The sequence below is a fragment of the Lolium rigidum genome, chromosome 7 (genome assembly GCF_022539505.1).
Source record: "Lolium rigidum isolate FL_2022 chromosome 7, APGP_CSIRO_Lrig_0.1, whole genome shotgun sequence".
Classification (NCBI taxonomy): Eukaryota; Viridiplantae; Streptophyta; class Magnoliopsida; order Poales; family Poaceae; genus Lolium; species Lolium rigidum.
In genome coordinates, this window is record NC_061514.1 from 259,577,698 (window position 1) to 259,592,104 (window position 14,407).

A 14,407-nucleotide genomic window follows, 5' to 3' on the forward strand; every position below is an offset into this window, starting at 1 on the left:
AGACCAGTCGATGAATTCTGGGACGTTAGCCATGGTGCTTTCTGCGAGGTTGATCTCTTGCGTAAGCTTCTTCATCTTTCTTCTCGAAACGCCAGTTTTATGAATCATGCTCATCTGCCCCCGCGGTGGAGGAAAAACTTCATTAGAGGCACGAGTTTGAACTTGTTGGACTTGATGCTGAGGTGGCGGTGGTGGGTTCGGGAGTTGTGCCTGCCCCTTACCCGACTCGTAAAACTTCTGAATATCGATAAACTGTCGATAGTCCCTTAGCAAATGGCTCGACTTTTTGGTGTTATCCTTGGGGTCGATTTTTGCGTGTATGTAACAGTGAGCGTTTAGTTGTTCGGCAAACGGTAACTCTGGGACCCGTGGTGGTCACTCTCTGTAGTTGCCGCGATTTCCCCCAGAACCGCCGCGGTTGTTATCCCGGCGATCATCACGCCTATCACCACGCTGATAATCGTACCGATCATCACGGTGATCGGAATATCCGGCAGCTACAATATTGGTATCCTCATACCCACGGTCTCTTCTCTTTTTGCGGTGGTCACGTCGGTGCCCGAATCATGCTTCTGGTCATCATCTTCGTCGTCATTGCATGGACGTGGCTTCCTCACGTGATCTTCTCCATCAGCCCAACTGTTGGCAATCTCCATGAGCTTAGTAATAGTTTTTGGCCTTTTCCGGCCAAGTTCTTCGATGTAGGATTCTCGTCGGATGCCATCACTGAAAGCATTGATCGCTCTATCGACGGAAACATCTTCGGCAGCGTTTAGTAGTTTGGTAAAACATCCGATGTACGCGCGCATTGATTCCTTCGGCTTCTGCTGGCAATGGCGTAATTCTTCGATTTCGACAGGTCTCTTGTATGCGGCCTGGAAGTTCTTGACGAAAGTATCAACCAAATCTTTCCAGGACCTAATAGATCCTTTCGGAAAGTCTTTCAACCATGCTCATGCCGAATCTTTTAGGTAAAGCTGCAGGCATTGCATTGCTGCTATTTGGTTTCCGTTGTGCAACATTACAGTTTGCAGGTAATCGTCTATCCAAGACCTTGGCTCTTGCTGCCCATCATATTTAGCAGGATCGGTGGGAGTGGGCTTGAATCTCTTCGGTGGCATTGTCTCCCGAATCTTGTAGCTTAAACAATCGGCTCCTCGAAGTTCGCTGTCATACTCCTGGGTTTCCTCGGAATCATCGCTATCGTATCCTTCCCTTGCAGCACATCGACGGCGAGCTTTGTTGATTTTGCTCTGGGTAATCTCATCACAAGCATCTTCCGTACGATGCTTAGATCCACTACCCTGATGCGTAGTTTTCTCCTTCCTAGGGGTGAGTTTGTCCCCAAGGATCGCAAGGCTCTCCAAAGCACCCCGATGAGCTTGTGCCATTGGACCATTGGGTGTCGGCTGGTGATTGATCAAATAAGCAGCGAGATTAGTCGTTGCTCTTTCGACAATTTTTGGCCTGAGCATGCCCGCGGTGTCCATAGTCATAAAGGAGTTGGATAGATTCGAAGTGATCTCCCTTGCATCATATTCCGAAAGACGAGGAATTCGTGGCCGATATCTTCCCGAACCTTGGTTGCTGCGGGACGTGCTTCCATGCAATGCTCTACGTTGCTCGCTTGACTGATCAGCTGCATGCCGTCGTCGATCAAGGTCAACTTGCTCATTTTCCAACCGAACCCGATTCCTTTTCAAGATAGTATGATACGCGTTGAGTGTCCCTGCTGAAACTCCAGAGGGGACTCGAGTGTTATTGGCTATAACAGTACGGGAAATTTCCCACTCTTCCTCAGTGATGGTGTAATCACTATTATCGTTGCTAGCGCTGGTCTCGATGTTGCGGCGTCCACCACGGTTGATGCGTGGGGTATGTTCTCCTTCAGAGGGTCATTCTCCGTTGACAGGGTTAATGATGTCGTAAATTTGTTGATGTGCCACTCTCCAGGTAGCTACCCTGGCAATGTTGTCGATACTTTCTTCATCACAGGAATAGTTGGCACTGCAGACGAACGGCGTGTCTTCTGAACCTAGCACATGCCTAGTGTCACAGTTGAGGCAATAGTACGACGTTAGATCGGACGATGCAGAATCGTCGGATCCAATGGACATAGATGACGTAGAACGGCGCAGAGGCGATGATGGCGAAGATGTTGGTGTTGATGCTGATAACGTAGCTGATAGATCGACCGAGACCAGAGTCGATGCGGTCGATCCTGCAGCTGATGAAGCCACAGTCCTTGACGTGCTAGGGGCGAACTGATCAGGCAGCCGAAGGATGCCCTCGACGTCGACGCAGTAGTGGATGCTCCCGAACGTCATATCCAACCCGCCGCGTAGGCCTGAGAAGACCGAACGAGATGAGTCGTCGTGCGGAGTAAACTCGAAGGACCCAAAATGAATCGAGTTCCCCAAGCTTGGCGATGAAGGAGCCGACGATGGTGTCGGCGATGCTGGTGGAGTTGTAGACGACATGATCGAAGCAGCCGACGATGCGCCTTGTGCCGACAGGTTTTCCACAGACGGCGCCAATTGACGAGGGTGCTCCTCGGCAATGCCCACCATGAGGGGCTTTAGGGTTGACGGAATCCTGCAGGCTGACACGAGTCATCGGATACCAAACAAACGGGGAGAGAGATTTACCCAGGTTCGAGGCCCTCGATGAGGCAAAACCCTTACTTCATGCTTGTCTGATCTTGATTATCGAATATATCGAGTTACAATGGGGTAGCCGATAGGCTGTGGTTGTTGTCTCGTCGAGAGGCTAAGATTCTAGGGTTCTAGCTCTTGACTTGCGGTGAATCTACATGTTGAAGTTGTGTCTCGACAGATCGTCTCCTGGCCCTTATATAGCAGGCCAGGTCCCGAGAGTTCTGTCCGGACTCGACTAGGTTACAAAGACATCTATTCTAATCTTTCCTTGTATAGAGTCTTCTTGCCTTGTTCGTCAAGAATCATTCTTCGGGTGAGTCTCCTTCATTGGAACCGACGTATAGGCCCATCTTGGTTGTTGGGAATCTTCATGGGCCCCTGGTTGGGCTGAAGGAGGTAGTCTAATGTTGGTTACCCGAAGGGTAATGCCCACATCAAACCCTTTTCGAATATGTAGTTCCGTAAGGAAATCCCAGTTGACACGGTAGTAAGCTACCTCGAAGTCAAGCTTTAGGAAGACTTCCCGGAGTTTCCTAGCGTTGGTCTCATGAATAATCTCTTGATCTCTTGCAGAGATATGACACCCTCATGAATGCGTCTGCCCTTAATAAACGCCGTTGAGTTCTGCTAATGGTGCGGTGGGCCACCGGAGAAAGCCTAATAGCATAGGCCTTAGCAACAAATTTAAGAAGAACATTAATAAAAGCGATTGGTCTAAATTGGTTGATACTATCTGCCCCTGAACTTTAGGAATAAGAGTCAGAATCCCCAAGTTAAGCCGCGCAACATCAACTCTCCCTAGAGCGTAACCATTGAGGATGCCCATGATGTACGGCTTGGTTAGGGCCCTGAAGCATTTAAAGAAGGTCACAAGCAGGCCATCAGGGCTCGGCGCCGTGTCCACCTTCATTCTTGCGAGGACCTCGTCCACCTCTTTCTCCGTGATGGATAGCATGAGATCACCATTCACCGACTCTAGCACCCGCCCTACGTGTGCCTGGTATTGCGCACCAATCCAAATGCTTGCGGTTCCCCCTCAGCCCCCGTAAGGTAGAACTCGTAGATATGCGCGTATCCTTGGGATCCGAAATAATCCCAGATTCCGAAACTAACATGCAGATCGCACATTTGCGCCTTCGCCCATTGGCCAGGGCGTGGCCCGGTTAGTTAAGGAAAAACATGGCGAAAACTGCGAGAGGATTGTATATGATCAAGTACGGTTGTGATGATCGACCGGTGTATTTGCACAACCTACCCTTCAACTTTTGCCGGTGGTTGAATGTGGCCGCGTTAGAACCTGAATCAGAATCCTGGTCCGAACCAGCTTAACAGTTAACAAAGCCACACTCCAACCAGTGACGCAGAGACGCTTCTTCTCGACTCGTGAATCTCTCTTGGCCCTGTGTCGATAAGGCCCCCTCACCGTAAGTCCGCTGCGGCGTGTGGCAGCCTAGCCACAAGGCGCGCAACATGTGGTTCTCGGAGCCGGCTCGCTGCGCATCAACCAATCACCTTCTCCGCTCCCCCAAAAGGACATATAACCCGTGCCTCATCTGCAAGCCTGTGGACACAGGCAGTGCTAGCTCGCTCGATCGCCGTCTCCGCACTGCAGCAGCTGCCATGGCGTCCACCGCGCTCTCCACCGCCTCCAACCCCACCCAGGTGAGCATGCCTCTTCTCTTGTACGGGTACTGCTCTGTCTCTCCATCTTCTTGTTGGATTTCCTGCTTGTCTGTCCTTGCGTGGGGGGCTGCTGGGAGTATTGTCAGTTTGTTATGCTTGGTGTGGCAGATCAGGTCATGGACTCTCATGATCCATGGCAGCTGAAGCCTGAACACATATAGCCAGAACTTAGCCACTGCCTTCTATGGAGCTCTCCTGCCATCGCTTGTTGACCGTCATCTAGGTGTATAACTTGAAGCTGTTTACCTTGGCAACTCGACTACAACTTCTGATAGAAAGGCACATTTTAAGGCCTTGGCTCATGGAAGGGTCACTAGAAAAGATTTTAGATGATTTCGCCAACATTTCTGGATTGAAATCGCCCTGTTAGCTCCCAAAGAAAATAATATGATGATTGGTAGGAGAGCCAACTGTACACTTTCAAGTCTTTCACGAGGCGTTCTGAACTGAGAAAGATGTCTAAGCTCCACACAAATTTCAACCTGAACATGTTACCGTGCGCTAGTGCTGACTTGTAAATGCTGAGGACGTTACCGCTAGCGCTACTGCCATTTAGCTAGCAAACGAATCTCAATTGAAAGTCTGAAACACGTTCTTGCATATAGTTTCAACCTGAAAAATGAACATTATACCGTAGACTAGCTAGTACTGAAAGTCTGATTGTTCAGAACTAAGATTTAGCCTACGAAATTCAACTGAAACACGGTCCACACAATGCGCAGCTCTGCCGGTCCAGAGCTTCGCCGTGCAAGCCCGTCAAGGGCCTGGGCATCGGCCGGGAGCGCGTCCCGAGGAACATCACATGCATGGCCGGCAGCATCTCCGCCGACCGCGTGCCGGACATGAGCAAGAGGGAGACGATGAACCTCCTCCTGCTCGGCGCCATCTCGCTCCCCACCTTCGGCATGCTCGTCCCCTACGGCTCCTTCCTCGTCCCAGCTGGGTGAGCATTCAGCCCATTCCTGAACTTGCTAACAAACTCATTACATCGACTGATATTCTGCTTTGTTTCACAGCTCAGGAAGCAACGCCGGAGGTGTTGTTGCCAAGGACAAGCTCGGCAACGACATCCGCGTCGAGGACTGGCTCAAAACGCACGGCCCCAATGACCGCACACTCGCCCAGGGACTCAAGGTTAGCAGGCCACATCATTATTCAGATGGTTTATCAACTTACTATGATCATTCTAAAGTCTGATTGCTAAAATCATGTGTCTTGCAGGGTGATCCTACCTACCTTGTCGTGGAGTCTGACAAGACCCTCGCCACCTACGGTGTCAACGCCGTCTGCACGCATCTTGGTTGTGTCGTGCCGTGGAACGCCGCCGAGAACAAGTTCCTCTGCCCTTGCCACGGTTCCCAGTACAACAACCAGGGCAAGGTCGTCCGTGGACCTGCACCCCTGGTAAGACAAACCTTGCAGATTCCATGCATCCGATTCTGAATGCCTTGCTGAGCTGAAGGATCCTCTATTCTCTTACTGAACTGACTTGATCTGCATTGTTCTTCTCACACAGTCGCTGGCCCTGGTTCACGCCGACGTCGACGATGGCAAGGTCGTCTTCGTGCCGTGGACCGAGACCGACTTCAGGACCGGCGAGAACCCATGGTGGAAGTAAGCAACACGAGCTCCAGCAGAAGCAATGCTCACTTCTGTGATCAGCCCGTATAGCCTCCTGAGAACGCTGCTATAAATGCACATGTTTCTTGTATCCCCAACTTATATGTATACACTGTACGTATGAAAGAACAGAAACTTCCTGATTGAATATATGATCACATTTTGAGGAGACTGAATCTGGTAAGATCGTAGACCTTCTGTTGACAGCTGAACAAGCCTGAAGGATATCTCCTGAATCTGGACACCCAGATAGGAATCCTGAAGAATTGAAGAGCTAAAAATAGCATATCTGCTGTATCGTTTTAAAAGGGAGTAATGAAGAGTCGATCTGTCCGATATGTGTCTGGATATATTACAAGCTCATGTGATGCTGTATCTAGTGGCTAGTTTCTCGATTCCATATATGAACATAGAATTGAGATTTTCCTTCCGTACCAAAAGTGGAACATTCTCTGTCTAATTTTACTCAAAAGAAAGTACAAAAATAAACCTCGAGCATAAAAATGGCTATACTATCAAAAGCAAGAAAAAGACGCTTACAAATAAAACCAATGCTACAGCCGTACACTATTTCATTCGAAAATGAGCTTCCGCACACACGAGACATATCTGCAGTATCGTTTCAAAAGGGGGTAATGAAGAGTCTATCTGTGTCTGGTTATCTTACAAGCTCATGTGATCTGTGGCTAGTTTCTCGATTCCATATATGGTCTATGGACATAGAATTGAGATTTTCCTTCGGTACCAGGAGTGGAACATTCTCTGCCCAATTTTACTCTGAAGAAAGTCAAAATGAAATTTCAAGTTCTGAATCATATCAGGAGATGCTAATGCCAGGTGATGGGCAGTTTAGCATAAAGCTCAAGCATAAAAATGGTGAAACTATCAAACGCAAGAAACATAAATTGACAAATAAAATCAAAGCTAGAGAGAACACATTACACTATTTCATTCGAAACTCAGCTTCCGTACGCACGAGACATTGAGATATTTGCAGCAAAAATAGAGTAAACATATAGGACATTCATGGATGCATCCAGCATCACGCATATGAGCAAAGAGATGCAGAGAATTTGTGTTTTGGAGATAAAAATCATTGCAGAAACTCATTACTAATCACACCAGAAAAATTGTGTTTCGGAGTAATAAAAAATACCCTTATTCATGAATCTGTTGCATTCGACGAATTTTTTGAGATCTAATACACTGACATAGAAATAGAAACGAGACTTTCCTCTTGTACCAAGTCAACAATGGAACATTTTCTCTAGTTTTATTCAGAAGAAAGTCAACATGCCATTCCAAGTACCCAATTATAAGATATTTTAATGCCAGGAGTTCAGGATTAACCTCAAGAATAAATAAGAACAAATGAAGCAACTAAAATATGAAAAGCATGCAAACAAAAAAAATTGAGAAATTAGATCAAACCTAGAGTGAATTCGGTACACCATTCATCTTCTGAAATTAAGAAACTGACATCGAAGTGAGATTTTCCTTTTGTACAAATTAAGAATGGAACATTCTCGCTGTCTAATTTTTTTCAGAAGAAAGTCAACATGACTTTTCCAAGTTCTGAATCGTCATGAAATGCTAATGCCAGGAGATGAGCAGTTCAGGATAAACCTTGAGCATTAACAAGATAAAAGTATCAAAAGCAAGCAAAAGAAATTGAAAAATAAGATGAAAGATAGAGAGAACTCGATTCACTACTCCGTTAGAAATTAAGCTTTCGCACATAGGAGACACAAACATTTACATCAAAGCAGGAGTAGTCATAAAGGACAAGCTCGGCAACGACATCTGCGTCGAGGACTGGCTCAACACGCACGGTCCCAACAACCGCACACTCGCCCAGGTGCTCAAAGTTAGCAGAGCACAACATGTTCAGATGGTTTGTGAACATGTGATCATTCTGAAGCTTTCTGAAGTCAGATTGCTGAAATCATGTGTGTCTTGCAGGGTGATCCTACCTACCTTGTCGTGGAGTCCGACAAGACCCTCGCCACCTACGGGATCAAGCTGTCTGCACGCATCTTGGTTGTGCCGTACCGTGGAACGCTGCCGAGAACAAGTTCCTCCGCCCTTGCCACGGATCCCAGTGCAACCAGGGCAAGGTTGTCCATGGACTTGCACCCCTGGTAAGACAAACCTTGCATATTCCATGCCTTCGATTCTAAAATCTAAATGCCTTGCTGAACTGAAGGATCCTCTGTTTGCTTACTGAACTGATGTGATCTTCATTGTTCTTTTGACACAGTCAGTGGCCCTGGTTCATGCCAACGTCGACGATGGCAAGGTCGTCTTTGTGCCGTGGGTCGAGACCGACTTCAGGAACAGCGAGAACCCATGGTGAAAGTAAGCAACACAAGCTCGAGCGGCAATGCTCACTTCAGCCCGTATAGCCTCCTGAGAACGCTGCTATAAATGCACCTGTTTCTTGTATCCAATTATATTTATATACGCTGTATGAAAAAACAGGAACTTCCTGATTGAATATATCACATTTGAGGACTCTGAATCTGGTAAGACCTTGGCGATGTAGCTGATTAAACCTGAAGGATATCTCCTGAATCTGGATACCCAGATAGCAATCTGAAGAATTCAAGAGCTAAAAATAGCATATCTGCAGTATCGTTTCAAAAGGGGGTAATGAATAGTCGATCTGTTTCTGGACATGTTACAAGCTCATATGATCCTATATCTACCTTCTGGCAATGTGGTTGGTTTCTCAAGAGCTAAAATAGCATATCTGCAGCATAGTTTCAGAAGGGTAATGAAGAGTCGATCTGTTCCTGGACATGTTACAAGCTCATGTGATCCTATATTTAGTGGCTAGTTTCTCAATGAGATATTCATTTCATACGAAGTTATATCGAGTGGCTATTTTCTCAATGAGTTTTTATTTTCGTACCAAGTTAAGAAAAGAAAAAAAGAATGGAACGTTCTCACTGTCTAGTTCTTTCAGAAGAGTCAACATGACATTCCAAGTTCCGAATCATCACCAGATGCTCATTCCAGGAGATAGGCAGTTCAGGATAAACCTCGAGCATTATAAATGATCAAATTATCAAAAGCAAGGGAAAGAAATTGAAAAATAAGATCAAAGCTAGAGAGAACTCGGTACACTATTCTGTCGAAATTAAGCTTTCGCACATACAAGATATGCTGCAAACAATCACGTTAAAGCAAGAGTAGACATACAGGATATTCAGGGACCATGATGCATCAAGCATATGAGCAGAAAATGTATACAGTGTATGAAAGACCAGAAACTTCACACTCGAAAAAAAAAAGACCAGAAACTTCTTAACTGAATATATCACATTTTGAGAATTCTGAATCTGGCAAGACATAGACCTTCTTTTTATATCTGATCAAACCTGAAGGATATCTCATGAATAGGGACACTTAGATAGCAACCTGAAGAATTCAAGAGCTAAAATAGCATAGCTTTAGCATCGTTTCAAAAGGGTAATGAAGGGTCGCTCTGTTTCTGGACATGTTACAAATTCATGTGATCCTATATCTGGTGGCTAGTTTCTCAACTATATTGGCATCAACATGAGAATTTCCTTCCCTACAAAGTTCGGAATGGAACATTCTCCCCACAAAATAAAGGAACATTCTCTTTGTCCGGTTTTATTCAGAAATAAGTCAACATGACATTCCAAGTTCATAATCATCACGAAATGCTAATGCCAGGAGAAGATCAGTTCAGGATAAATCTCGAGCATATAAGTGATCAAATTCAAAAGCAAGCAAAATAAATTGATGAATAAGATCAAAGCTAGAGAAAATTCAGTACACTATGGTACAACAGACATGGATCCTGATGCATCCAGCATGTGAGCATAAGATGCAGAATATTTGTGTTTTGGGGATAGAAATCACCAGGTACATGAATTCCTCACATTACAGTAACTCCCTAGATTAATAAAACAAACACCAAATATACCGTTATAATAAGAATCCAAGAAATGTTGCATTTTATGAAGATAAATATATATATCCATCCTCAACCCCCATCATCTAGTTTCTCAAATACACAGACATAGAAATGAGACTTTCCTTATACCAAGTCAACAATGGAACATGCCCTCTAGTTTTATTCAGGAGAAAATCAACGTCCATTCAAAGTTCCCAATTATAAGAGATGTTAATGCCCCTCACCAAAAAAAAAGAGATGTTAATGCCAGGAGTTCAGGATTAACCTCAAGAATAAATATGAACAACTGAAGCAACTAAAATATGAGAAGCACGCAAACAAAAGAAATTGACAAATAAGATCAAACCTAGAGTGAATTCAGTATACCATTCATCTTCTGAAATTTAGAAATCGACATTGAAGTGAGATTTTCCATTCGTACAAAGTTAAGAATGGAACAGTATCTGAAAAAGTCAACACGACGTTCCAAGTTCCGAATCATCACAAGATGCTAATGCCAGGAGATGAGCAGTTCAGGATAAACCTTGAGTATTAAAATGATCAAATTATCAATAGCAAGCAAAAGAAATTGAAAATTAAGATCGAATTTTGAGAGAACTCGCTGTTAGAAAGTAAGCTTTCGCACATACGAGACACACATTTACATCAAAGCAGGAGTAAACATATAGGACCTTCATGGACCATGATCATCCAGTATCAAGCATGTGAGCACAAAATGCAGAAATATAGTGTTTCAGAGATTTCCTAGCATATGAATTGCCCACATTACAGTAACTTTGCTGGGGTAATAAAAAACACACCAAATGTGCCCTTATAATAACAATTCAAATATCTTGATGCAGTCGAAGAAAATTTTGATATCTATCCACCCTCCACCTCGGTCAACTAGTTTCTCAAATACATTGACATACAAATGAGACTTTCCTTTCGTACCAGGTCAACAACGATGGAACATTCTCTCTAGTTTTATTCAGACGAAAGTCAACATGTCATTCCAAGTTCTGAATTATAATAAGAGATATTAATGCCAGGAGATGAGCAGTTCAGGATAAACCTCAGGCATAAATATGAGCAGAATGAAACAATCAAAGTATGAAAAGCATGCAAACACAAGACAATGACAAATAAGAACAAGCCTATAGTGAACTCATTACACCATTCATCCTCTGAATTAAGCTTTTGCAAGCTAGACATGATTTATAACACAATAATGGACCATGAAGAACCGAATCCAACATGAGTCTTATAAGAACATGAATGGAGAAAGCTTGTGTTCCCCAGATAGAAACCATCTCCTAGAATATATGATTCCCACATTACAGTAACTTGCTGCTAATCGCACCCGCTATTACTATAATAATAATAACAAATAAGAATTCAAGAATCTATCTCATCCGACGAAAATTGTGATATCCTGCATCCCTCATCTATACAGCTACCCACGGAAACCAACAGAAACGATAAACACTAACCGCACGGCAATGCAAAATTCTCAACTCAGATATAAGCAATCATCAGAACGAAGGCCTCGATCATAACCAGCTCCAGGAACGGCCGTGGCTCCAGTTGCGCCTAGGAGGAGTGAGACGCACCTTCCGTCGGCTTCCCCTCCGCCGGCGCCGGATAGTCGTCCGCGGCGGCCAGCGGCGGCCTGTAGATCACCTGACGGTATGGCTGCACGGGGTGCGGCACGCCGTACACGGCACCAGACGCGTAGAGATCCTGGTTTCCTCCCCCGGCGACCACGTGGTGGTAAACGGGCCCCGGCATGTAGCTGCCCTGCCGCCCGGCCGCGTCGACGTAGTGGACCGGGCGCGCGGGCGGGTAGTAGTACATGGGCTGCTGCATGTACTGCGGCGGCGGTGCGGGCCACGGGGCGGTCTCGGCGAAGTGCGGGGCCAGGGGCGCGCCCAGCACGGGAGCCGGCTTGTCGTGGTCGTCGTCGCCATGCGGTGTCTCGGTGTCAGGCTTGGTCTGCTCGGCCGCAGGTGGGGCAGGGTTTGGGTCGTCGGAGGCGGAGGCGGCGTCGATGCCGGTGAGGTAGTCCGTGTTCTCCGAGAGGATCGAGGAGGCGTCGGATCGGGTGCGGTCGAGCGAGCTCGGCGCCGGGGCGTTGAGCTGGTCGAGGAACCACTGGTCGATGGAGGCGTCGCCGGTGCCGGAGAGCACGGAGCCGAAGGCGCCCGCGGAGGCGTGGTCGGGCGAGGAGGCGAAGAGGAAGAGGCGCAGGCGGGGCGGCTTGACGTCGGCGGCGGCGAGGCCGTGGACGCGGTCGAGCTCGCACATGAGGTTGTCGACGTCGTCGTCGGAGGAGACGGAGACGAGCGAGTCGATGTCCTCCTCGGGCAGCTGGTACCTGAGCGTGGGCCCGGGCCCGCCGGGCGCGAAGAGCGCGGGGGCGAGCCTGGCGAGCGCGGCGGTGAGGACGGCGTGGGAGGCGGTGCGCGGGACGGAGACGATGCGGGTCTCGCCGCCGACGTAGCGGAGGCGGTGGTCGCCCGGGCGCGGCAGGATGCGGCCGCCGAAGCTGCACATGATGCGCACGCATGGACCCCCGTGCGGCTGCGGCGGCGGCTGGGCCCGCGAGGAAGGGGCGTGAGGAGGCGGGTGGTGGTGGTGGTGGTTGCCGTTGCCGTTGCCGTTGCTGCAGCTGCTGGCGGTGCTGCGGGCACCGGCGCGGGGGGTGGAGGAGGCGGAGGAGGCGTCGAGGTGGTGCGACGACGAGGATGACGTCATGGGTGTCGGCGGCGCGCCCGGAGGGCGATGCGATGGGAGGGCAGGCTGTGTGTCGCTCGCAGGAGGTGTTTAATTGCAACAAGGGGACATTGGGATTTGGGAATCGCAACTTGCGAGCGGAAAAGGTGGGTGGGTGGAGAGGACAAAGGAGGAGGGGGATTTCTATTGGGTTCCGGGCGGGGCCCAGTGCTTAGCTGTGATCCGACCCGGAGCAGTAAGTCTTTTCCTTGTACTTTTGAATTTTTAAATGCTTCCCAAAAGTGAAATGGTGTGGGCTTCAAACTTTTTTCCTATATATAAAGAAAGCTCTAAAAGTAATTAAAATATAAATAGATTATTGAACCATCTAACGAAGACTGCAGTCATTAGAGCGACTCGAAGGACCATCATCCTCACCCCTCCCTCACCGTATACGTGCAAAGCTTGTCGTACTAGAGCTTGATGTAGTAGATAGACGGGAAGTTATCGTGTTAGGACACCAAAGGACCAGAGCAGCAACCATCACCAGAGATAAGAATCACACACTTGCAACCACGCCAACTGACACGAATACCGATTGGATCCCATGAGATGAGCCGGGAAGACAACTCCACATGCCCTCCACCCGGCGCTAGGAGCACCACTAGGACGGGGATAAGGCGAGGAGGAGATTATTCTGACTTTCGGATGCAGCCGCCGCCTAATCAATCTGAAGAAGACACTCAGGTTGGTCTTATCGTCGCTCTTCAGATTTAGCGAGATCTGTTTCTCAACGTGTCGCCGACATTCGTCTTTAACCACGGCGGAGTTGGATTGGGTGAGGTGGATGGTCTCGAGCGATGATGTCGGTCCGTAGGTGGTGGATCTGTCGTTGTTCCCCGACTTTGACGACTGGATGCGGTGGATCTTTGTTTAAGGAAGCACGGGGATGTCCCCGGATCGACGTGCCACAACAACATGTGCGTTGCTCATTGCAGCGGGCCAAGCCTTGCTGGCGATGGTGCTTCTTTGAATCTGGCAATGGTGGAGGCTCGGCTTCTCCTTGAACGTGTGCATAGGGAGCGTGGGAGTTTGGCAACTGATGCTAGTTTCAGCAAGTGCAGGAAACCCTAGGGGTGATTCTTTACTTTTCTATCCTTTAGGGTTCTATCTGCAAAGTTTCCCGAAAATATTTTTTTACTGGTGTGTCTTTTCAGTTTCTACATTTGTTTACTTGATTTTATATTAATAAAATAACTTGATTTACTCATGCAACCTGCAAGGAGCGGTGGTCCGCCATACATCCAAGGCCCTAAGGCCGACGGAGGCAGGGCGGACGGACGGTGTCATCGGCAAGAGGGATAAAACCCTAGATTGGTTTTGTGACGCCTCCCCTCTCACTTTTGTTGTATTGTATAATTGTTTTCTCGAGCACCTGCACGAGGCGGAGTGGTACACGAGTAAGAGCATCCCAACCGGGTTCTCCAAACAGCGTTTGGCACATGCACCAGATTGGGTTACCGTTTTTCGGGAATGGCTCTGCCCAGCGCCATCACCCAATCAAAGGATTGGAAACCTATTTTTCATTCAAATTTTGTTATATATTACACCCGGATCCCAACCGACCTATGGTGATAGTCAGATCCATGGAGAAACATGAAGTATCCGGATCCATGATGGCAAGCTAGATCTAGGTGGATTCTTGACGTGCACGGCAATGTATATTCTGTAGTTAGACATCTTGTATTCCGGCTAGGACTCTCCGTAGAAACCCTAGATCCGGGCGTCTTTATAAGCCGGATCT

At 47.6% G+C, this 14,407-nt stretch overlaps 2 protein-coding genes and 1 pseudogene across 2 annotated transcripts; 2 read left to right on the plus strand and 1 right to left on the minus strand.

The window, feature by feature from the left end:
• Positions 1–4,110: 4,110 nt before the first annotated feature.
• On the plus strand, positions 4,111–6,129 carry LOC124669434 (cytochrome b6-f complex iron-sulfur subunit, chloroplastic). The gene is made up of 5 exons (XM_047206055.1): positions 4,111–4,319; positions 5,063–5,283; positions 5,357–5,474; positions 5,562–5,744; positions 5,857–6,129. Exons 1-5 carry the CDS (start codon positions 4,128–4,130, stop codon positions 5,956–5,958), a joined length of 816 nt encoding a protein of 271 aa, XP_047062011.1. The 5' UTR covers positions 4,111–4,127; the 3' UTR covers positions 5,959–6,129.
• A 466-nt stretch (positions 6,130–6,595) lies between these two features.
• Positions 6,596–8,316, plus strand: LOC124672679 (annotated as a pseudogene).
• Positions 8,317–11,083: 2,767 nt separating this feature from the next.
• Positions 11,084–12,645, minus strand: LOC124669158. Its single transcript, XM_047205835.1, has one exon. The coding sequence runs from the start codon at positions 12,643–12,645 to the stop codon at positions 11,482–11,484; it is 1,164 nt and encodes a 387-aa protein (XP_047061791.1). The 3' UTR covers positions 11,084–11,481.
• Positions 12,646–14,407: the final 1,762 nt, after the last annotated feature.